We start from the raw sequence: 24,919 nt of genomic DNA, 5'->3' as shown, positions 1-24,919 counted from the left end.
ATGTATGTAAATTACTTGTACCCTTTTGAAACACTCTTATATAATGTATCTTGTGAGCAGGGGCTAAAGTGGACTGGCATTAACCTCTGTGTCAGGTCATAAATCTACTTATTACTATGGTAATGATCTGTAAAAGTAATTTCTGTATATATATATATATATATATATATATATATATATATATATCCATATTGTCATTATATTTCATGTTTTTTTTTAATATTTAGTGGTATATTGCAGTTGGTTCAACCTAATGATTAATCATGCAGCACCCCAGGGATAAAGCACTGAAATACAATTAACATCTACGTCTGTATTATTAAGATAGGAAGATCAGAGGAACTCAAGTCAATTATAGATTCCCATCGAGCAAGCTGAAAGGGGCCTTTAAAAATAACATTTACCGACACCTGTAAAGGAATTTATAGGTACATTATCCACAAATATTAACATTATCCAAAAATACCAGCAGGATGTGAACAACCATAGTCACGTTGCCATTCTAGGTAATGTGTAAATAATATCAGCTTTCAATTACAATTACATTATTTCTTTTTGATATCAAATTAGAGATGTCCAATTGGCATCCTGGAAGAGCAATTGATAAGTTACATTGCTGTGTTTAAGAAATGCCATTGTTTAGGTACAGAGATGAAAGTAGATGGTTATATACATTTAACGTACATATTGCATACACATAATAACCAATACAGGAGGTAAAGAGGGCCCTGTATAAACCTCCTAGGATCACATGGCTCAGGTAACTTGTCCAATTTCCCAAAAATAGCTCCAGAGACTCTGATACCACATTGATGACTTTACAGTGTAAATATGCTGCTGTGGATCCATAGGTAGTACATTGAGGGAATAATGAAATGCAGCAAGCAAGCTACAGATCCTATTTGCACACTCTTTGCATTGTGTCCCATTTCCTCTTGTTTTGCTAACCCTTTCCCTTAACCTAATTTTCCTCTATTGCATTACAAGGAGACTTTTTTCATGCATCTCGTACTGACCTTATAAACATAAAATGCAACATATTTCCCACTGTTAAACAAAGTCATAAATGAGAGGATGGATGATGAATAGATGGTACCAGAGGCTGAGTGAGCGAGAGACTAACAGACAGACGGGGGGGTCGCACAGGGATTTGGACTTCTTGTGTCTGTCAAATGTCTTGACAGAGTAAATTAAACTTAGGAGACCTAGAAGGATCTTTAGGAAAGTGATCTCCTCCCATTTGAACATAAATCAAGCTAAATCTAAATGTCTACCTGCACACAGACACACCAATATATATTCTTTAAGATAAGATTTATTGGTCCAACCTTGCCATTAACTGATTTCTTCTTCCTTCGATTCTGAAGACGGCTAACCACAAGATCAGTGTACAGCACAGGCTTCAGTGTTCTGGAACGTTGGGGCCAGCCATAACATAACGTCTCCATCCCCCTGTAGTTACGGCCATAGCGGACTGAGCACTGTGAACGAGAGCGAAGCCGTCCAACGCTGCTGTTTATGCTGTTCACCCCAATCATCTTTGCAAAGTGAAATCCTAGTTCAGTCTTGACTGAATAAAATAGCAAAATCCCTGGGTGAATAGATCGGAACACTTCTACTGAAAACGGTTTGTTGAGATGCCCTCCTTGGTGCTGATGCGGGAATGAGATCGGATGCAGGCTGAATGTGTTAGATGGCAAGGGACCGGGAGAATGCCTGTTGAAAATATTCTTCCCTCCTCATTGCTACCATACAGCTCACAACTCATTTGCGTTTAAGAAGATGATTTTTCCCCTGCGCTTCGCTCCCACTGCCAGTCACCAATGACAACAGGATTGAGCTCTTGTGTGGCTCGAAACTATTCCTCCTCCCCCTCTATCTTATGCTGCTTTCTGCTGCAGATGAAGGCCAGCTGTGATCTCTATAAGGAGTGAGTCAATCTCACAGAGCAGGGCAGGCAGGAGAATCAAAATTACACTCACTGGATTCCACCAATAGCAAGAATCTCAACAGTACAGGCAATTAGTATTCACAGCAGCAAAATGTTTTGTGGGGGAGAATGGAAGAAGTAAGTCAGTAATGCAGCAAAGCACACACACGGAAGAGAGAAAGAGCAGGACGGGCAGGGGAGAGATAAGGAAGTACACTAAGATAGTTCTGCAGCTAAAAACATAAACACTCCAATGGTACCAGTGTTTCAGGCATTTATGTTTTTGTTACAATATGCCTGCCATAGAATCCCCTTACTTGTCTTTTTATAGGCCTTACTTTTATTACCAAATAAGAGAGAGAGAGGGATCTAGTTTGGTTTATTCCCTATAAAGATAAAGCTGCCCAGTAGTTCTCAAATCAGAGTTGGGCTGATGCTGCAGGCTATTATCTGTATAGTCAGCTTTAGTTCCCCTTTAGCTGCCAGTATGCTGGAATAATGCAAAGATGATCTAACTTGCCCTGTGTTTTTCCTTCAGCAATAGTGAATCTGATGATGGTTTAGGTAAAGAACTCTATAATAATGCCAAACTCTCAGGTACAGTTATTTATATTTATGCCTCAAATTCACTAGATTTTCATTGAAAAACAAAACAGGTGAGGCATGGATTTGCTAGAGACAATTCTACGGTATTTGGAAGGTTCCACGTATAAAGAGAAATCTATTAAAGGAATTGTTCAGTATAAAAATAAAAACTGGGTAAATAGATAGGCTGTGCAAAATAAAAAAAAGTTTTCAATATAGTTAATTAGCCAAAAATGAAATGTATAAAGGCTGGAGTGACTGGATATCTAACATAATAGCCAGAACACTACTTCCTGCTTTGTAGGTCTCTTGGTTTCCACAGATTGGTTACCAGGCAGTAACCAATCAGTGACTTGACATTGCTTTTGAATCTTTTTTGAATCGATTTTGAGCTGAATGCTAAAGGGGAACTATTAAAATATTATATAAGCTTTAGCATACTGAAATAAGAAACCTTGTAAATACAGTCAATTAAATATTCTGCATTGTTTCTGAAAAAATCAAGCTTATGTTCACTATCCCTCTCAGCATCTGTTTCTCTACATTCCGTCTTCATGTGGCCCCTCTAACTCAGAGTTAGTGAGCTAAAAAGCAGGAAGTCTGTTCTATTATGTTAGCAACTCCAATCTTTATACATAACATTTTTGGCTAACTTTCTATATTAAAAACATTTTTTATTTTGCACATCTATTTACCCAGTTTTTATTTTTACACCAAACTGTTCCTTTAAGGTGTTTTTATTACTGTTACATACCGCTCAATTTTGGAAAGAGGAAAATTTAGAGAGTGTGCAGCAGTAACCATACCCACTTTATAGCCACACCCCTCGAATATCACTTTTAATTATGAAATTTATGGTTGGAATGGAAGCAGCATATGTTTTTCATGCATTACCCTTGCTGTAAAGTGCTCAGTTTCACTGGAACATGTGAGCTCTGAATCACTGAACACTTGTAAAGTTCATAATGCTGCTGGTTGTTTAGTGTGGTGCACCACTCCATAGTTTTAGAGGGCTAGACAGCAGCAGATTGTGGGAGAGAACACAACACATATCTGGAAGGTCTGCCATCCATTTACCCCAAAATAAAGTCTGAACAATCATATTGTGGCCTTTTTTTTGTATCGTAGAACTACTTAGCATTGTAGGAAAGGACAAAACATACTTAAAGGCTTGTAATCATATTGATCATCAATCTGACACCCTTTATTACAAAATCATATACGTGCCCATCTGACTAAACTTTCAACTTACTTTTAAGCTCTGTCCCCACTCTTTACAAATGCAGCTCGTCAACTGCCCCCAATCCATATGCTTCCCATCCCTATCAACTCAATTTCCCGCCCTGTGAGATCATTGACCCTGTCCCATAATGTCATCACTTGCAGTCCTCCACCTTCCGTGGCACCGCTTAGACCGCACTTATTGATGTAGGGGAACTCTGGAGCTACTGCCACCTCTGGACCAAGTGGTAGCTTCAGGGTTGCGTCACTGGGGACCCGGCCGGGTTGACGGAAGAACGCACCACCATTGCAGGACTGGTGAACTACAGGTGTGCGCTAAGAAAAATTACATTGTATTCAGGTAGCTTCAGGGTTCCCATTGCACCCTGCATTAATAGGCACAGCGGAACTTGTGTCTAAAGGAGTGGAGGCACGTATCATTTTAGTGTTGAACACCTGAAATGACAAGCAGACTTGGAAAAAGTTGTGTCTGATTTAAGGCAAAGTGCAAGGTCAGCGTGCACAATAAAGTATTTAGGTCTGGTGCTGCCCTAGGCAACTGACCTTTGAGGGCCTCCATTTGGGCATATGCATAACGTTGGAGGATGGACGTCACGGCGCAATGGCACGCATGTAACATCACCCTCCTACCCCCCACCAATACTGGATTTGATAGAAAAATATCTGGCAGCAGGTTAAGTGAGTTTCAGAAATGTTTTTTTTATCATATAGGCATCGGAGGGCTGTTCCATTAAATATAAAGAAATATTTTAAAGAAAAAGGCGCGTTTGGCACACAGCATGGCTCATGGCACTCTCAGCATGACATTATTGGGCAGGGTGGCATGCACATCTCTTGGTCCCTGATCCTAACCACTGCTACAACTCTTCCTTCTCTGTGTGAGCTTTAATGGGAGTTGTAGCTGAAAACAGAACTGCTTTAAATATATTTAACTTTGGTAGGAAGCTATGGGTGGTGGATGTAGGGAAGTCCTCATACCTGGTGCAGAGTTGTTAGTCATTGTGACGGAAAAGGGACAGTAAAAAGCTGGCAGTTACGCTGGTGCAAAAGGAGGGTTTGCGAGGGGGAACAGTACCTATAGGAGCTAAAGTTGGGAATGAGAGCTCAAAGAAAAGCACAAGAAGAGGATTAAAGGGGTTGTTCACCTTTAAAATAACTTTTAGTATGTTGTACAGAGTGATATTCCGAGACAAATTCTATTTGGCTTTCATTTTTTATTATTTGTGGTTTTTGAGTTTAGCTTTTTTTTTTTTGTAACTTAGATTTTTTATTGGATAAAATCAAGTTTACATCAGTTGCCTAAAGAAAACATTGCATAGTATGGATACCCACAGTGTCCCTTTCACACTTTACAACGATGACATTATCACTGTATTTTGGTATCCATTTTTAAATACCATTACATACTGTAATGTCAGTTAAACAAAAATTTAATTCAAATAACATCAACTGGTCCACCTTTATTTATTTCTTCTGTGTATTCAATATATTGTTCTTGGGAAACTGGTAATCTTTCTTTTTCGGACATTGGCCCAATCATGCCATTATTTCTCGAAATGAATCACAATCCCACCCTCAGCACAAGGATTAAGTAGTATCCCTCTCACCTTTATACCTGTTTCATTAAGGGCAAATTATAAATCAGCTGGTTTAACTATGAGCCCATATAACTAAAAATGTAGGGGTTTTGTTTTGGATATGAGCAACCACACTCTCGAAACGCATATTTGTGACAAGCTTTCTATGGATTTCCATAATTGAGGGGATGGTTGCTGATCTCCATTTGGCTGCTATAGTAATACATGCTGCAGTCAATATATGGTTGACTAATTTCTGGGAAGTGCTAGCTATCCCTTCCAAGGGTTTTCCCAACAAATGTGTTATCGGATTTTTTCTTATATCTTTACTGATAACTTTTGTTAATTGTCTATGTACATCCTCCCTATATACCGTAATCATTGGACATTCCCAAATTAAATGATATAGTGACCCTCTATGAGTTATTTAGATTTTTATTCAGCAGCTCTCGAGTTTGCAGTTTCTGTAATCTGGTTGCCAGGGTCCAAATTACCCTAGCAACCATGCACTGATTTGAATAAGACACTGGAATATGAATAGTAGAGGGCTTGAAAAGAAGAATGATGAAAAAAAGTAGCAATAACAATAAATGTGTAGCCTTACAGAGCGTATTTGTTTTTAGAGGGGGTCAATGACCCCCATTTGAAAGCTGGAAAGAGTCAGAAAAAAAAGCCAATGATTCAAAAACATAAAATTATATAAAAATATATAATGAAGACCAATTGAAAAGTTGCTTAAATATACTACAAGTTAACTTAAAGGTGAACCACCCCTTTAAAGAAGGTGCTTCTAGAGAAACATTTGGTGCAGAAGAAGAGCTTGCTGGTTTACTTCAGGACAATAGAGCTATGTGGTTACGGTAGGGGGAACAACTATGGAGGGGATGGTACAGTATGTGTAATGCCTGTTGGCCTATCATGGATTTTGCTTGTTTGACATTTTAAATATATAAATAAATGGCCCATGTGCATACATGATTGTCCAATGAGCATTAGTGTTGTTAGTAATGCATTTCATGACCCAGTACTCACCCCCAAGCATTTCATGACCCAGTACTTGCCCCCAAGCATTTCATGACAGACACAGTACTTGCCTCCCCCCAAGCATGTCATGCCCCAATACTTGCCCCCTAAGCATTTCATGACCCCGTACTTGCCCCCCCCGGCTTCCACCAAAAATACATTTAGGGAGCCCTGTGCCATACCATACCATAGGTTTGCCCTGTGCTTATCTACCAACCCATGAAACATGAAACTAAACATATTTCAATATAGTCCAATTCTTTTTACTTATTTACAGAATAACATTTATGAGTACATTTCCTGTACTTTACCTCCAAACATTTGGTACATGGCAAGTGTTGTTTTGGATTAAATATCTATGGCAGATGGTGTAATTTCTTACTATTGAAGCGATTAAATCTAATTGTCAACTGGTTGCTGGGGTCACTAGCAACAGTAAAACACTAAACAAAGCCAATTGTTGGGCAAATTGTTATTTTCACTAATATTGAATGCTTATCTTTCTATACAAGCTATATCTCATTCATACATCATTCTGACACAAATGACTGGTTGCTATGGTCAGGGAGCCTAGCAACCACATATTAACTGTGGTTATTAGCTGTGGAGATAAATGTGTTGCTTTCCTGCCATAATTAGCGTAAATGGCTACTAAACAGCAGATAGGAATCTAACAAATCAATGAGTCTTTCCTTGAACTGGGTCAAGAATCCTTTATTGACATCAGTATAAAGGTGTCCAGTGCTCATTTCTGACTGGCTAGTGCTGTCCATGTTATAAACTGAGGTCCTGTACCAGCTGAAATGCAAAAAACTCAAGTTTAGGGTAAAATAGCTAGATGTCTGCCTTGTAGGGATGGGCGAATTTGACCCATTTCAATAAAAATTTGCAGCCATCGAAATGTCGCCGACACCCATTAAAGTCTATTGGCGTCAAAAATTTTTTGTTGCGCAGCGAAATATTTTTGTTGTGCGTCTTTTTTTTTGATGCACGACACCATACAAGTCTATGGGCATCATTTCGTGACCTGCTTTTTGGTGTGATCTTCGGGGGTATACCGAATTTGGACTGTTTTTTTCTGGTTTCTTCACAGTTTCGTTTATTACATTCTTAACTAAACTGTTTGTGTTGACTAAAACCAAAATCAACTGAGGGAGACGCCTCAAGGGTACCCTGGCCTTGTGCCAGCCCCTCTGTTCTACACATCGAACTTCCTGTAAGTTCTCTTCTCTTGCAAATCTAATAAACAAAGTCTCTTATCTCATGAGATCAGGAGGTCATTCATTTTTCCCCAGCATCCCCTGTACCTTAGACAGACTTAAAAGGGTATTTCAAAGTTAACTTTTTGTATTCTATATATGGGGCAATTTTAAGCAACTTTTCAATTGACCTTCATGATTTATTTTTTTGAATTATGAATTTGAATTATGAATTATTTGCCTTCTTCTTCTGACTCTTTTCGGCTATCAAAAGGGGGTCATTGACCCCAACTAAAAGTAAATGTTCTGTAAGGTTATAAATTTATTGTTAATGCTACTTTTTATTACTCATCTGTATTTTAAGGCCCTCTTGCTGACATTACCAACTGGAGAGCCGCTTAACAAAAAGCTAACTAACTGAACTACTGTAGCATAAACAACAGAAAAACAAAACCAATTGCAAATTGTCTCAGAATATCACTTTCTATGTCATAGTAAAAGTTTACTCAAAGTTGAACAGCCCCTGGATTAAATTGTAACATTTTAAGAGTCAGCATTCCTTGTGTACTATTACAATTCCTAATATAATGTCCATTTTTATCAGTGCTTTTAGGTTGCGGAGAGTCAGAAGACAAAATAATGGCGCTTCAGTTAATGCCTGTCTCATCTGTACAAAACATTCTTATCTGAACCAGTTTCCCTTTCACTATTCTATATATATACCTTCTACATATGCAACTCTCTGTCTGTACAGCAGCTATACCATTTACCCCTGTGCAGATGTAGAATTGTATTAAAGGACAAGGAATGGCTGATTCACTGAAAGGGAACCAATATGTTAGGCTCCCATCAGTGAATCCAATCTGCAAGTTCCAGTACAGTGCTGTTATGTTTAAAAATATAATGCACAATATTGGGGATAAAACAAATAATGCACCACTGCATGGGCCATAATACTTATTCTTGGCATGTATGTGCCATCAAAATCCTTTTCTCTCACTATCCTCCTTAAAGTCAGAATGATTGTGATCATTATTTACATCCATTTAGATTTGGGTCTCTAATGCTCTTTTCCTTCATCTACAGTATTTCCATTGCAGTTTTTAGCGCTTCAGGATAGAGGATACGGACATTGTCTCGTTCTTGTCTCTTATTATGGTAAAATCTGATATTAATCACCAATTCCTTAAAGGGCACCTGTTGGGCAAATATATTATCCCCAACCAAAGCTGCGTGCTAACAGAGCCCACACTCCGGTTGGGGGTAACAGTTGTTTTTTTATTAAACTGCCCCCCAAAACCAGTATTAGCACATTGCTAGGGAGCTCCCAGTGCGAGCAGCCATGTCGTGCATAGCACATGCGCATAATGCTCTTCTGATATCACGCCCATGTGCATAATGAGCAAGTTGCGGCATTCGCTCTTTATGTGCATATGTGTACCCAAGCCACTTTCTTGGTCTGCTGAGGCACTCTTTAGGGACGTACCATGGGCCAGTTTGTTTCTAAAGAAGTAGGAGGAAAAAAACACTGGTTTTGGTGTTGACAGGGCTGCCTAGTGGTTTATAACCCTATTAAATGAGAATTGTCTACAGAATATGACACTTTAATTAAAAAAATGTAAGACATGGTAAGGGTGCAAACATGGCTTTTGTAATTATCAATGTTGCAGCATTACTTTATTATAAGTGAATTCATTAACCTTCTTTAGCTCAGTGTTTAATAGAAATTTATTTTTCCCTGCAGAACATCATTACAGACCGTGTGTCGGAAAGGATCCCCGACTTGTAAGTAAAATAAAAATGATCTTATTATATGTTTGGGAATCATTAAGCTTTACCTGAAGGGCAAGTACATGAGCAATGAAAGAGGACAATTGCATACCTTAGGGCTCATGCACTTAGCAATTGGTCTACTAATTGGTCTGTGTTCTGTACCTTGTGCCAAATTCAGAATCTGCTGCAAGATGCAGAATGCAGCACTGACAAGCAAGTGGTATTTAATGGCTGACACAGGCATATGATAAAGATAGAGCTCTCCCCTATCCACCTAGTGTTATTTAATGAAGTGCAAGCTGTGGGTGTTCTGGGAGTCAGCTATATACCTCCCAAACTGTATGGATTTTGGGCAATAGCTCCACTCAAATGGCCTATTTATTAAAAAGCAGTGCCAAAATATCTGACTACTGCAATGCATTATTGGACCCTTTATCATCACACAGGGGCAAATGTATCAAGGGTCGAATATCGAGGGATAATTAACCCTCGATATTCGACTGGGGAATGAAAATCCTTCGACTTCGAATATCGAAGTTGAAGGATTTTGCGCAAATAGTTTGATCGAACGATTAAATCCTTCGAAACAAACGATTCGAAGGATTTTAATCCAACGATCGAAGGATTATCCTTTGACCAAAAAAAGATAGCCAAGCCTATAGGGACCTTCCCCATAGGCTAACATTGACTTCGGTAGCTTTTAGGTGGCGAACTAGGGGGTCGAAGTTTTTTCTTAAAGAGACAGTACTTTGACTGTAGAATGGTCGAAAAGTTGAACCATTTTTAGTTTGAATCCTTCGATTCGAAGTCGAAGTCGTAGTCGAAGGTCAAAGTAGCCCATTCGATGGTCGAAGTAGCCAAAAAAAACACTTCGAAATTCGAAGTATTTTTTCTTCTATTCCACTCGAACCTAATGAATGAGCCCCATAGTATCTGCTTAATGAATATAGTATAAATACAATGCAATATTTGAACATTTTATTAATCCTCAATGGAATTTTTTTGTGGTAAGGAATCCAAAATGTTTACATATATACGAAGAATGATATACAAATTCCAACTTTTGCCCCAACATATTTTATGTCTGGATCTTTGCTCCACATGATCACATGGCATAAGGCTACACTGAATGTGAAAATCCAGAGCTGCACTGAATCATACTTAAACGTGCTGCTTTGATTACTATAATGGGCTTTACAGAGCCACGGGTCAGTGTGAATAAGGGCAATAACAGACATGGAGATTAGTTACCTGAGATGAATCTCTTCTTCCTTAGGTGACTAATATCCTTCAAATTCATTCCTACTGGCAATAGTGCAAATGGCTGGTGGGAAAACACGGGTGACTCATTCCCATGTCTTTCATTGTCCTAAAGCTAATATGTGAGGCATCAGTTTTCCTAAAGTCCATGTGACTATAGAAGTAACTGGAAATGGTACAATCCATGTGCCTAATATAATGGAATAATTTGGTGGCCTATAGTGAAACGGCAGCTGAATGGTAACTGCACAGTGGTGCTGCCTCATATCTGCTTTGCAGGTGGCACTAAGATGATATTGCTGCTGTGCTATTAAATATTATATAATGATTTCTTAGAAGTGAGTCATTGTAAATTAGTTCTAAGAGGTCAGTTAGAATTATAATGACGAGTCATAAAAACTATTTGGTCTTGGAGAATTTACTCTGGAATCAGCCTTTCCATTATAGGTCTGATTTCAAGAGGAATAGCATTGAATAATAGATTGCTTTCTCACACTGCTACTTTATTTTATGTTACAGAGACAACTGGAAGAGCTTGAAGGCACTTATGCCTCTATCAGTGATGGGTCTCTGCATTCTGTAAGTGTTATTATTATTATCTTTATTAAAGAGTTTATTATTTATAGGGATGCACCGAATCCACTATTTTGGATTCGGCCGAACCCCGGAATCCTTCTCGAAAGATTTGGCTGAATACCGAACCGAATCCTAATTAGCATATGCAAATTAGGGGTGGGAGGGGGAAAACAATTTTTACTTCCTTGTTTTATGACAAAAAGTCACGAGAATTCGTCCGAATCCTGCTGAAAAAGTCAGAATCCTGGCCGAATCCCGAACCGAATCCTGGATTCAGTGCATCCCTAATTATTTACTGTCTCCCTACAATAATTAACATTATTATTGTAAAACTTGCTTTAAGAATGTTGCAATGCAGTATGCATTTATTCACAGACACTGCATTTATTTTTGTTACATGGGACAGCATGGCCACAATAATAGTTTTGATACAAAGCAGTATTCAACATGAAGTCTCTTCTCACACAGATGGCGCCAGAAGGGAGGTGTCTCATGGAGTACAACTCCGGAATGTAAGTTCTCTGATCTCTGTCCATGCTGCTTTTTTGGAGGTAACGATTGTCAAATTCTGCCCAATATACTCAGACTATAGGAAACATTAACCTGTAGTGTGAGCTTGTGCCAATATTTGGTTGTTGAAAAAATATATACAGGTATGGGACCTGTTATCCAGAATGCACGGGACTGGGGTTTTCTGGATAAGAGCTCTTCTGGTAAATTGGATCTTCATATCTTATGTCTACCAAAAAATCATTTAAACATTAATCCTAGTAGGCTTGCACAAAGGATTAATTACAGTATATATTTGGTTAGGATCAAGTACAAGGTATTGTTTTAACATTACAGAGAAAAAGGAAATCGTTTAAAATGTTTAAATTTATTTTATTAAAATGACTTCTATAGGGTATATTTATTCAAAAGTGAAGTTAGAGATAACCATAGTCCGCTAGAGTGGAATTCCGCTACTCTCCATTCCTATCTATGGGAAAGTGCATTTATGAATGGGTAAAAGTGAAAGTTCACCGTTTGATAAATAGCCCTTTCAAAAAATCATAGAAATGAAAGGAGAGTGGTGATCTCTAACTTCACTTTTTGATACATATGCCCTATGTGAGATGGTCTTCCTTTAATTTGGAGCTTTCTAGATAACGTGTTTCCAGATAACAGATCCTATACCTGTACTATCCATCAGTTTATATACAGATATTTACAAGAATATATAGTGCTAATGCAGTAACCCATAATAATCACTTAATAATTAGCTTTGAACAATCTTCTGCAGACAGAACAATTACACATGAGGGGCTTCTGGGCATTTTTCCAACTGGTACTTTCCTATCATAACATGTGGAAGCTCAGGAATATTTACAATATCAGATCATTGTTTAATATTTTCTATTTATCTACTACTAAATACGCTAATCATAACATGCCAGATCAATACAGAGTATTTTCGAATTGAAAAAACTTTGAAATACGAATTCAAAAAGACCAAACGAAATTAAGTCGAAGTTTTTTTTTATGTCGAATATGTCCGTTTAGAGCATTCGATCGAATTCGATTCAAAGTCTTTCCCAAAAAAACTTTGATTTTTCAGAGTCCACCAATTGACTCCAAATAGGTTCTAGGAGGTTCCCCATAGGCTAAAACAGCAATTCGGTTTTAGATGGCAAATGGACGAAGTCAAATTTTTAAAGAGACAGTACATAAATTTCGATTTTTGAATTTTTTTCAAATTCAAATCGAATTTGGACTATTCCCTAGTCGAAGTACACAAAAAATAGTTAGAAATTTGATTTTTTTTTTCATTCGAAAATTCACCTCGACCTTTGATAAATCTGCCCCTAAGTATTAAATTATTATATATATTATTGTTGTGCAAAACCAAGCCACCCTTACAGGCATGTACAAATCTGGCATCACAACATTACCTGGCAGGGAATTCCACAACACAGAGCATGTAACCTACTCAGCTCAGTAATAGCACACACACTTGGTTCAAAGTATATTATTCCTCCAGTGGCCATAATTGTCGTGTCAACACTTTTGGAAACAAATAAAACATATGTATTTTTTCCCTTCAGAACCACTGAAGAACAAGCGGCAGCTCCTGCTGTAATGCAAAAAGAGGAGCATGACAAAGAAAAGGCGGCTCCTAGAGAGGAGTGCGAAGAAGAGCAGGAAGCTCCTGACAAGGAGCAAGAAGATCACTCTACTGGTGAGGAGCAAGAAGAGGAGGCTCCTGGTAAAGAGCAAGAACACCATGCTCCTGGCTAGGAGCAAGAAAACCACGCTCTTGGGGAGGAGAAAGAAGAGGAGGCAGCGAGGAGCACGAAGAGGAGGCGGCTCCTGGAGAGGAGTGCAAAGAGCAGGAAGCTCCTGGCAAGGAGCAAGAAGATCACGCTCCTGGTGAGGGGCAAGAAAAGGAGGCTCCTGGCAAGGAGCAAGAACACCATGCTCCTGGCAAGGAGCAAGAAGACCGCGCTCCTGGCAAGGAGCAAGAAGACCAAGCTCCTGGCAAGGAGAGGAGGCTGCTCCTGGAGAGGAGCACGAAGAGGATGCGGCTCCTGGAAAGGAGCATGAAGAGGAGGCGGCTCCTGGAAAGGAGTGTGAAGGGCAGGAAGCTCCAGGCAAGGAGCAAGAAGATCATGCTCTTGGCAAGGAGCAGGAAGAGAAGGCTCCTGGCAAGGAGCAAGAACACCATGATCCTGGCCAGGAGCAAGAAGACCATGCTCCTGGGGAGGAGCAAGAAGACCACGCTCCTGGGGAGGAGCAAGAAGATCACGCTCCTGGTGAGGAGCAAGAAGAGGAGGGTCCTGGCAAGTAACAAGAACACCATGCTCCTGGCAAGGAGCAAGAAGACCACGCTCCTGGCAAGGAGCTAGAAGACCACGCTCCTGGGGAGGAGCAAGAAGAGGAGGCTGCTCCTGAAAAGGATCACGAAAGAGATGCCTCCTACAGTGGTGCAGCCAACCCTTAGACAAAGAGTGAAAAGAGCAATTATGAAGAGGCTCCAAAGAGTTTGGGTAATTTATTTATTTACTGGAATAGCTTTTCATCTGTCAGTGCCCTGTGCCCGTGCAGCTCAATCATATGCCTGCCCAAATGATCTGAACAACAGAAAGGCAGTCATAGTGAGTATTGACCCTTGCCTTACTGATAGGCCAATGCATGATTGCCTCTAGGTTGTACTAGGTTGCTGACTCTGGATAGAGATCTGGCAAAGTCTGCAGATAACACTACTGATTCTCAAGTGGGCCAATAAGTTGGAGAGTTATATTAACTCTCGTAGGGCTGCTGTAGCTCTGGCTTAGATATAAACCTTTGGAAATGAATTTAACACTGGGAACTTGACTAGCACTATGTAATCAATCTAAGGATAAAAGGTGCCATTCAAGTAACCTAATATCCTGTAGATCCAGAATAAGCCTTTTATGTCATAAAAACAAGTATTTGTCTCTAATTTATTCTTATTTCAATAATTTCTGAACCTTTTCTTTTCAGCCATTCAACAGAAGAACATTCTGCTGGCACAAACCGTCCCTAAATCCATTCCTTAACATCCCTTCCAGGTCTTTGTATGTGTGTGTAGTCGTGTATGTGAGTACGTGTATGTGTGTTTAACCTGGTTGTGTGTCTCCCCCCCCCCCTGTAGCATAAAACATGATCCAGGGTGTAAAAAACCTACTGTCATTTGGAGTCAGGAAGGATTTTTTTCCCTCCAGTGCAGATTGGCCGAGCACTGGGGGGGGGGGTTTCTCCTTCCTCTGGATCAGTTGAGTGAGTAGGGAGGTGAATACATTTGTGGGTGTGTAGTGGGTGGATGCTTGTGTGAGTGTATATGAGATGAGTGGTTGTGTGGTTGGATGGGAAGCATGTGTGTATGTATTGGGTTGGGTGTGTGAGTAGGTAGGAGTGGGTTCTTGTGTAAGTGGGGGATAATTGCATGCATGTGTGGTTGGGTGCGTGAAGGGGGTGGGTGGTCGGGTGCTTGTGTAATGGGTGGATAGTTGCGTGCATGTGTGGTTGGGTATGTGTGAAAGAGGTGGGTGGCTGTTTGAGTAGTGGGTGGGTAGATGTATACTAAAATGTGCAGGGTAGCATGTGGTGAGGGGTATGCATAGGGTATGGGGGGTTGGGTGAGTTAGTGCATGCATGTGAAGGGTATGTGTAGTGGAGTGCATGTATAGGTGGGTGGAGCTATGTGAGTACGGGGTGGATGCATGTGTAGTCGGATGGGTAGGCTGGTGTATGTGTAGATGGGTGGGTACGTGCAGGGGTATGGTGTGTGTGTGTGTAGAGTCACAAATAGAATATTAAGTCATAAAACTGGCTGATGTTTGGAGTCAGGAAGGAATTTTTTCCCTTCAGTGCAGATTGGCCGAGCACTGGGGGGTTTCTCCTTCCTCTGGATCATTTGCTGTTAGGAATGCCCAAACCACAATTGGCTGTTAATGTTAATAAATCCTGTGACCACTAAAAAGGTTTTCTTATAAACATGTCTTTGTGTTTTTCTTGAATTCCTATGGTGACTATTGAGGGGAGGTAATGTTGTACTGTGCCTCATTCGGCTAGAGGTCACGGACCAATTGTGTGACAGGGTAATTAATACTGCTGGGGGCTGCTCAAAATAGACAAGGGTAGAGTGGGGTAAAACTGGACATCACTACCACTGCCCAACCTGTAGACCTTCATTAGTTTTTCCAAATAGTTTTATATAAATATAAGTAAAACTCCTAGTAGGCTGATATGAGTGCTGGTACTTATTGTACAAATGCGCTGCTATGAGTGTCCTGGCAGTCTGAATTTGAAGGGACTGGAGGCTCCACCTTTTGAAGGATGCCAAGGTAGACTTGTCTGGTCTGCAGCATGAATTGTGTTTTTGCTATGTGCAATGGCACAAGGCCCAGGGAATGCTGGGGCAAATGGGGGATTGGGACAGATGGGGGATTGCCGGTGGGCACTGCAGGCTTCCGGCTGAACAGCCCATCAATAATGGTTGATAATAAATGGCACAATGAAAATTAGCATCTATATAAATGATGCTATTTTTTCAGAAAAACCCATAGTATACTAATTTTGCTTACAGGTTGAATCAATGCCGCTCATATGACAAAAAACAACCAATTGGGCAGGTGATTTAGTCAGAGATTATAAATATTGGGTGATAGGAGGTAAGGGAGCAGATGACTTAATATACCCTTTTGTGACTTATATTAAGGATTGCCAACTACTTTAATACTGGTCACATATTATATCCATATCCTGCATGGCTAATTAGGAATTAATTGAGATACATTCTGCAGACTGAACTGATTTATGTGCAGCCATGCAGCATGCATCTAAATGAATTGCAAACTAGCCATGCAGGATGTGGATTCAATATATGGTCGGCATTATATGGGTGACGTTGCAACCCTGCTTTTATTTCATAAACACATTTGGGTTTAATGTAATCTATCTTTTACCCCATATAAATCAATTATGAAGGTAGCATCTACTGTTCTGTTTGAAAGCAAATATCTGATGGGTTATGAACCTATAAACCTTTTATTACATAACCCCCAAAATCACTATGTCAGGATCTCACACATACAGGCAGAGGTCTGGTTAAAACTGCAGAGCTGAAACCCTTTGGTTGCTTCCTTGATTCTTTTTAGACTAAGCAATTGTTACGTAAATTCCCGGAAGTTAGGGAAAGCTGATGGCATTACTGACACCTGGAATAATATGAAATGTTTCCAGTTTGAACATACAGTGCAATTCCATAAATTCACATAATTTTGAGCATATTACCATGGATACTCTTCCTCTGGGCAATCTTTAATAAGCATTACCATAGTACTATATAATTGGAGACAACAGAATGGAAATAAAGCTGCACATATGCACCAATGCAGACTGTCACAGCAAAATAATACACAAAATTATATTTCAGCTTTGTTATTTTTCCTTCCCATCCATTCTGTTTTTGTGGTTTACCTATGAAGAGCATAAAAGCTTATAATTTGAAAAAAAAAACAAAACCTCAAGGTCTGCCGTCTGAAATTCTCTCCAATCTAGTGGTTAAATCCATGTTTAATAACAGGGCAGGCAAGCAGAAGCAAAATTTTAAATCTGCTACACATAGAGAACACAATCACACATACAGGGAATTAAACAATATTCTAAAATGTGATTGTCCTTAAAAATGTATTGGATAAACCAGAGCAAAAAGGAACGTTAGGTATGTCTGGTGTAGTTTTTTGGCACGTACAATAGAAAATCTCCGGGATCACTGAGCTGCCAGACTGAAACACCAGAGGCAGGAACATTAAATTTTAAGCTTCTATTTTGGGAAAACATTAAAAAATAAAGATGGAAATCAATTGAAAAAAGTATTTGTTTATAGTGAACAATCTGAAAATAACTGAACTGAAAAAAGTGTTTGGAAGGTGAACATCCCCTTTAAATAAATTGCTCATCGGTTGCTATGAGCCACTGCATTTGTGCTATTTAGCGCATACGTTAGTAAATGAGCTCTTATTTTTCTCTTTAGATTGAAGCATATAAAATATTGGGTGACAAATGTTTGGCTCTAAATTTTAAATTTAATCTGGTTTATCTTAAAATATGTCTCTATCTATCTATCTATCTATCTATCTATCTATCTATCTATCTATCTATCTATGTACTTGTTCTTTTTAAATTAGCCTTGGTACATGCCAGTGTTTCAAGCCAGGAAGCAATTTCTGTTCCTTTGCAATGATTATTCACTTAAAGCTGGATCTCTTCTTGAGCAGCTGTTGGTGAAACAAACAATTCTAAACTCTGCTGTGTTTTGAACACATTTACATGCATATTCCACACTGATACAAAAGCCTTTTCATAAAAAATTTGTCTCTTAAAACAAAAGAACCAATGTTCTGTCTCTAGCAAATATTTCATCCCATGTTCCAGACACAGCGAATTAGAAATAGATAAATAATGATTTGAATCTAGGACTTCATTAATGAATACTGTTCGAAAAACAAACTCTGCAAATCAATAGGGAAAAATGCGGTAAGGACTGTGTAAAATGAGTCACAATGTCAGCAGCTGGCAACTCCAACGCAAAAAGAAAAAGTATTATTATATTTCAGTTCTAAAATGACTGCTGCTTTTATTCGAATCATGTTGCAAAGCGACTGTACATCATTCACGTTTTGAGTAGAACACAGAACGATTAACTTCAGCTACATTTCTCAAAGATAAACAGATATTATACACACCTAGTGGATGTCTAGATAAACAATTGGACCAAAGTGGCCTATGAAAAGACACAAACATCCTAAAATGTAAATTTTGAAGAATACTATGTTAATGATTTCTAATCTGGCCATACACCTTAAACTCATTTGGCGTTCATTTGATCATTAACCCAGTGGAGTACTGCTTAAATCTGCCTGATAGATAACTGGCCAGTGTTTGATTGGTCAGGCTGTCAGGATGTCACAGTGTTGGACTGGGATGTCACAAGCTCCTCCACATGGCTAACCCCACTCCACCCCTGCCACCAGCAGGGTACATGTGAGGCCACCGTAAAGGGGATCTAAAGGAAAAATTAATAACTGCCAAATACACTCTCTTAGCCATATGGAACAATTTTGCAACATATAATAAATGAAAATATTTACCATTTGCAAGACTGTAAAAACCAATCCATATGAAATATAGAATGCATTTAGCAATATAAATTTTGCCTTAAGATCCCCTGTAAGAACTTTTAAAAACCTTTGGGGAATTTTGTTAGAAGACCTGGGTTAGCAAAGCCCACCGCAGGTCAGTATGCAGCTTATATTGCCCCGTTCATGGCCAGCTTTAAAAGTGAGCTCTTTGAACATTTAGGGGGTAATGTAACAACAAGTCTTAAAGGGGACCCAAACACTATTGCTCTGTGAGGTTAATGTTATTGTTAATGATATTTACCTATCTTCTAATTCGGGTCCTCCCCTATTCATCTACAAGCCTTTCATCACACCTCCTTGGCACTTCTAACCCAGTTCACTGCTGGACTCTGACTTACTATAATGTAATCTAAACTAGTACACAAAGAAGAAAATCTTTGTGTGCTAAAATATATAATCGAGGGCAAAATGTCAAAAATGTGCACGGGGCAATTTTTTATCATGAAAAGTGTTGCTTACTTTTGTTCAGTAGCGATAAAGTCACTATAATGTGTGCTGAGCCTATACTTACCCCTATATTTCAGCTAGCTTCCTCCCACAGTCGAAAAAAAAACATACCTGTAGGTTACCTGGCTTCTGATGAAACTGACTATAGAGGATGACAAAGGCCAGGCATAACCCCGTTATTATTATTATAGCGTGATGCTGGTAATGAGGGGGCTGGTGCTTACATACCTATCTGTGATATAAGCGTTTGTATATTTACCCAGACTGGTGAGGCTGGTACATGTGAGGCCACCGTAAAGGGGATCTAAAGGAAAAATTAATAACTGCCAAATACACTCTCTTAGCCATATGGAACAATTTTGCAATATATAATAAATGAAAATATTTACCATTTGCAAGACTGTAAAAACCAATCCATATGAAATATAGAATGCATTTAGCAATATAAATTTTGCCTTAAGATCCCCTGTAAGAACTTTTAAAAACCTTTGGGGAATTTTTTCACTAAGTTTTAGTAGCAGCAATTAAAAATGATTTTCCCAACAAATTTGAACGGTTCATTCTTGCAAAAGGCAGAGAATTTTCAAACAGTATATACTGCAAGATTGTTCCGTATGGCATATGTAGCTTGTGAGCAACATGTTGATCTCCAACTCCTTGGATGTTGCTCCCAGTGGCCTCAAAGCAGGTGACTATTTTTGAATTCCAGGCTTGGAGGCAAGTTTTGGTTGTATAAAAACCAGGTGCACTGCCAAACACAGCCTCAATGTAGGTTGACAATCCACATAGGGTCTACCAAATGCCCAATTACAGCACTTATTTGGCACCCCAGGAACATTTTTCATGCTGGTGTTGCTCCCCAACTCCTGTTACTACTGAATGTTGCTCACGGGTTAAAAAGGTTGGGTATCCTTGCCACAGAGAATGCATTAAGAAATTATAAATATTGTCTTTACATTACTTTTAAGGAGATTTAAATGCTCTTTGTGGTATTTTATTCACAGACTTAGTAGTAGAAAATAAAAATGTCCCATGTGCAATAGACCTAACATTTAAGAAGCTTTTTTAGAACTACATCAAAAATAAAGCTTTTGATCATAAAATGCATTTCCAGCCTGAATAAAGGAGTCTTTAAAGTGTAATAATATCTTTAACTGTGCCCAAGTGACATTCTTATAGTGGTAAAAACATTTTCTAAACTTTATTTAGCATAGTCAGATATATCATATTATGGGATCCATAACATGTATTATGAGCGATATTATGGAGAAAGATAAGAACATACAGTACCATTACCATAAGAAACAACTGGTTTAGCGCAGCATTTATTCATTTTATATCATGATGTTACATTTACACACTAACAAACCATAACATTTTCCCCATATACAACAACCATCAAATACATCTCTTACCTTGAGAAGTTCCCTTGGAAAATCTTTCCCTCCATTCAGACCTTCCAAGTTTCCAATAAATTCTGAGCAGGACATCCTCTTGCCAATATTCTAAAAACAGTAAAAGTTTTACAAGTTGAGCATTATGCAGAGCTACATATAGTGACTCAAGTGCATTAATGATAAAATCATTTAATTCAGGGGTGTCCAAACTTTTTGTAACGAGGGCCAGATTTGGTGAGGTGAAAATGTGTGGGGGCTGACCATTCAGCCAGACATTCTTTGAACCATTAACATTAAATTACAGGAATTGAGTAATCGTAGCAGTAATATTTGGGCACATTAGTGAAATGATCTGCCACTTGGTCTATACTGCTGCCTGTGTGCTGAAGGTGTTAGCAATAGGCACGTACTGGCACATGGTAACGCGCCACTCTCACATACCGTATCTACTCGACTATAAGCCGACCCGAGTATAGGCCGAGGTACCTAATTTTACCTACGAAAACTGGGAAAACTTATTGACTTGAGTATAAGCCAAGACACAACTACTGCCCTGTCTCCCAGCAGCGCACATTCCACCAAAGCGACCCCCCAGCGATCAACTGGACTTCTTTGCAAAGTTGATGGTGACAGAGAATTGCCAAACGGATTACTGTTTGCATTGTCCCACTGTCCCACTACCATGTGCAGAGGGTGCTGTGTGATATTGCCATCACTGTTAATCTTTCGTATAACCAACAGAGGGCACTGTGTGATATTGCCATCACTGTTAATCCTTCATATAACCAACAGAGGGCGCTGTGTGATATTGCAGTCACTGTTATTCTTTCATATAACCAACAGAGGGCGCTGTGTGATATTGCAGTCACTGTTATTCTTTCATATAACCAACAGAGGGCGCTGTGTGATATTGCAGTCACTGTTATTCTTTCATATAACCAAGAGATGGCGCTGTGTGATATTGAAGTCACTGTTATTCTTTCATATAACCAACAGAGGGTGCACTGTTATTCTTTCATATAACAGAGGGTGCTGTGTGATATTGCAGTCACTGTTATTCTTTCATATAACCAACAGAGGGCGCACTGTTATTCTTTCATATAACCAACAGAGGGTGCTGTGTGATATTGCAGTCTCTCCCCAAGCGAACTGTTGGTATAGGAATGATTAAAAGTGACTGCAATCTGAACTACTGCCCACTGACTCGCGTATAAGCCGAGGTAGACTTTTTCAGCACATTTTGGATGCTGAAAAACTCGGCTTATACTCGAGTATATACGGTAATTCTTTTGTTTGCTATACTGGCACATCAGAACGTCTATTGCCACCTTCAGCCCTAAAGAAATATGCGAGAGCAGCGCATCACTACGTGTCTATTGCTAATACCTTCAGCACATAGGCAGCAGGATAGACCAAGTGGCAGATCACTTCACTAATGTGCTGAAATATTACTGCTACAGCTACACAATTCCTGATCGCACTATGCTAAAGGGTCGCATTATTATTCATTTCATGATGGAGGCTGAGGCACGGTGTAAATTTTAAAACGGGCCGCAAATGGCCCCCGGGCCTGACTTTGGACATGCCTGATTTAATTGGTGCCTAAATTTATACTGCATTGTTTATAGGATTATGCCTCTAGCTTTACAAACAACCTTACATACAGCATATAAACTTGCAAAGGATGGGTAGGAAAAGTACTTGAGTACATGTCGGCTTTAACTCATTCCCTGCTCTGCTTGTTGCCTAGAGGATGGGAAATGAGCTGCTCCTCCGCTCCCCAAATTGGAGGTGCTGCAGATAATAGAATCTACAATCTGTGGCATTTAAGTCTTTTTTATCCACAGATTGTGGATTCTGTTGCACTTAAAGGGGTAATACAATTTGTAACTTTGTAACCTATTCGGAAGCATTCATTGCACCTGTTACCAGTTATTTAGTTATAAAACTACTGAGTATGCAGGGGTACTGCACCAATGAGACGCCCCGCTGGTTACCAGGGTTGCCGCTCATGGTAACTTTACCACAAGGAGTGCAATTGTGCTTCTCTGCGGTAGCGTCCTGGCTCCCCAGACCCCCTCCAGCACCAAAAAGATGAGCGCAGGCGGGTGGGGGTCAGCAGCAGCAAGCTGCCTCAAGCAGCAAAGGGGCTAGTATCACTCCTGTAAGTATTCATACCAAGTCACTGGGATCCACTTCAAGTAAATATTTACAGCTTCAAGCAATGTAATTTCTGTATGGGATCTCAGGTTATGTACATTAAGCTTGTATATTTTTAGCTACTGCAGGTAAAATTAAACACAAGATTCATGTAAGTGATAATTTAAACAACTCTTGGAATCAAACATCTACACATACCATATATTAAAAGAAAAGGATACTAGGTTTATACTAGCCTATGGTATTTATGGAAATAATATCATTATAGAGTCACATTTAGGGGCAGATTTATCAAGGATCAAATTGAAAATTCAATTCGAATTTATTTTAGCGGCACATTTACTAAGGATCGAATTTCGAAGTGAAAAAAACTTCGAAATTCGACCATCGAATTGCAGTAGTTCAATATTCAAAGTCGAAGTCGACAGTACTTCGATTTTCAAATGGTCGAATATTCTAAGTTTTTCCAATTCAAATCAAAGTCGAAGTCGAATTTGGACTATTCGATGGTCGAAGTACCCAAAAATTACTTTGAAATTTGAAATTTTTGAATTCGAAAATTCACTTCGAATTCACTTCGATCCTCAGTAAATGTGCCCCTAAGCGTAATTAAACTATGGAATAGTCCTAATTTATCATGTACTGTCCCTTTAAGAATTCAAATTCGACTATTTGCCATCTAAAACCAGCTGAATTGGTGTTTTAGCCTATGGGGGACCTCCTACAATCAAATTGGAGTCGTATGGTGGACTTTTAAAAATAGTTTTTTTTTAAATTTAGATTCGAGTTTGCAGGTCGATCCTATTCACCCAAATTTAAAGAATTCTATTTTTTTAATAAATTTCTATTCATCTTTTTTTTAAAAAAATTCGAGTTTATGGGAGTTTTTAGAAACTCCCATAAACTCGAAATTCGACCCTTGATAAATCTGCCCCTTGCAATAAATTGCATATACAATTATACATACATGGCCGTGTAAATCAGTGTTCAACAGCATCAGTGCACAGGTCAATGTGTGAACGCCATCTAGAAAGAAAATAACAAGTAGAATTACACTATGTACAGATTGCATTTTATTCATTGGAATGGTAATCATCATCTCTACTTAGATACTGTGTATATATAGGCAAGAGAAATGTGGCAAATACAGGTAGATTTTAACTTAAAGAGGTTGTTCACCTTCCACACTTTTTTTCAGTTCAGTTGTTCACCATAACAATTAATTAAATTGCTTTCCATCTTTTACTCTTAACTGTTTTCCTAATTTAAGTTGAAAGTTTAATGTTCATGTCTCTAGTGTTTCAGTTTGGCAGCTCAGTGATCCAGGAGCATTCTGAAATTATATTGTCCTGCATTTAGTTGATACATTTCTCAGCAGCATCTGTGGAATATTAGCAACTATTGTATCAATTCAACAGCTGCCTTTAATGAAACTCAGGGATTCTGCTCAGCAGGGATAAAGATTACAAATGTATCAACTAAATGTATCAATTTAAAACAGTTAAAGAGTTGGCGACCCCCCCTCCCAGAGCTGCTTTAGAAGGTGAAAAATGAAATTTTACACTTCAAAATTTGAAAAACAGTCACAAAAAGTAAATCGAAAGTAATTGGAAAAAGTCTTTATTTCTGGTGAACTATCTGAAACCAACTGAACTAAAGTGTTTTAAAGTGAACAACCCCTTTAAGAGATCAAGACACATGGAAAAGTGTAAATTTTGCTGCAAATGCAATCTATTTTTATGCATATGCCTATTTGTCAATGACTTGTATTACTACTCAGAACTGATTAATATTGATTAACTTCTCGAAGCTGAAACACAACCTGCCCTGACCATATTTTTCTATCTACCATGTGTGACTTACCTCAGAATAAAATTCAAATTAATGACCTGACATTAAAGCACTTCATAACTCTGCCCCACCCTACATCTCTGATCTCATCTCTATATACTCACCCAACCACTTACTATGCTCCTCCACTGACCTGCTACTCAACTCTTCTCTCATTACCTCCTCACATGCTCCCATTCAAGACTTTGCAAGG

General features: G+C 38.9%; 1 protein-coding gene across 1 annotated transcript in view; it reads right to left on the bottom strand.

Annotated features, from left to right (window-relative positions):
* The window catches only part of LOC108697211 (PH and SEC7 domain-containing protein 1), a 115,158-nt gene that overhangs the window by 48,727 nt on the left and 41,512 nt on the right, over window positions 1-24,919 (bottom strand). The window contains exons 8-9 of the mRNA XM_018227127.2: window positions 23,843-23,901; window positions 20,734-20,823 (exon numbers count right to left, since the gene is read on the bottom strand). Of these exons, the coding sequence (XP_018082616.1) occupies window positions 20,734-20,823; window positions 23,843-23,901 (149 nt within the window). The remainder of the gene's footprint in view (window positions 1-20,733; window positions 20,824-23,842; window positions 23,902-24,919) is intronic.

Source organism: Xenopus laevis, chromosome 7S (genome assembly GCF_017654675.1).
Source record: "Xenopus laevis strain J_2021 chromosome 7S, Xenopus_laevis_v10.1, whole genome shotgun sequence".
In the NCBI taxonomy this organism is placed as follows: Eukaryota; Metazoa; Chordata; class Amphibia; order Anura; family Pipidae; genus Xenopus; species Xenopus laevis.
Note: the sequence above shows the minus strand (reverse complement) of the source record. Positions and strands in the feature narration are given on the sequence as shown.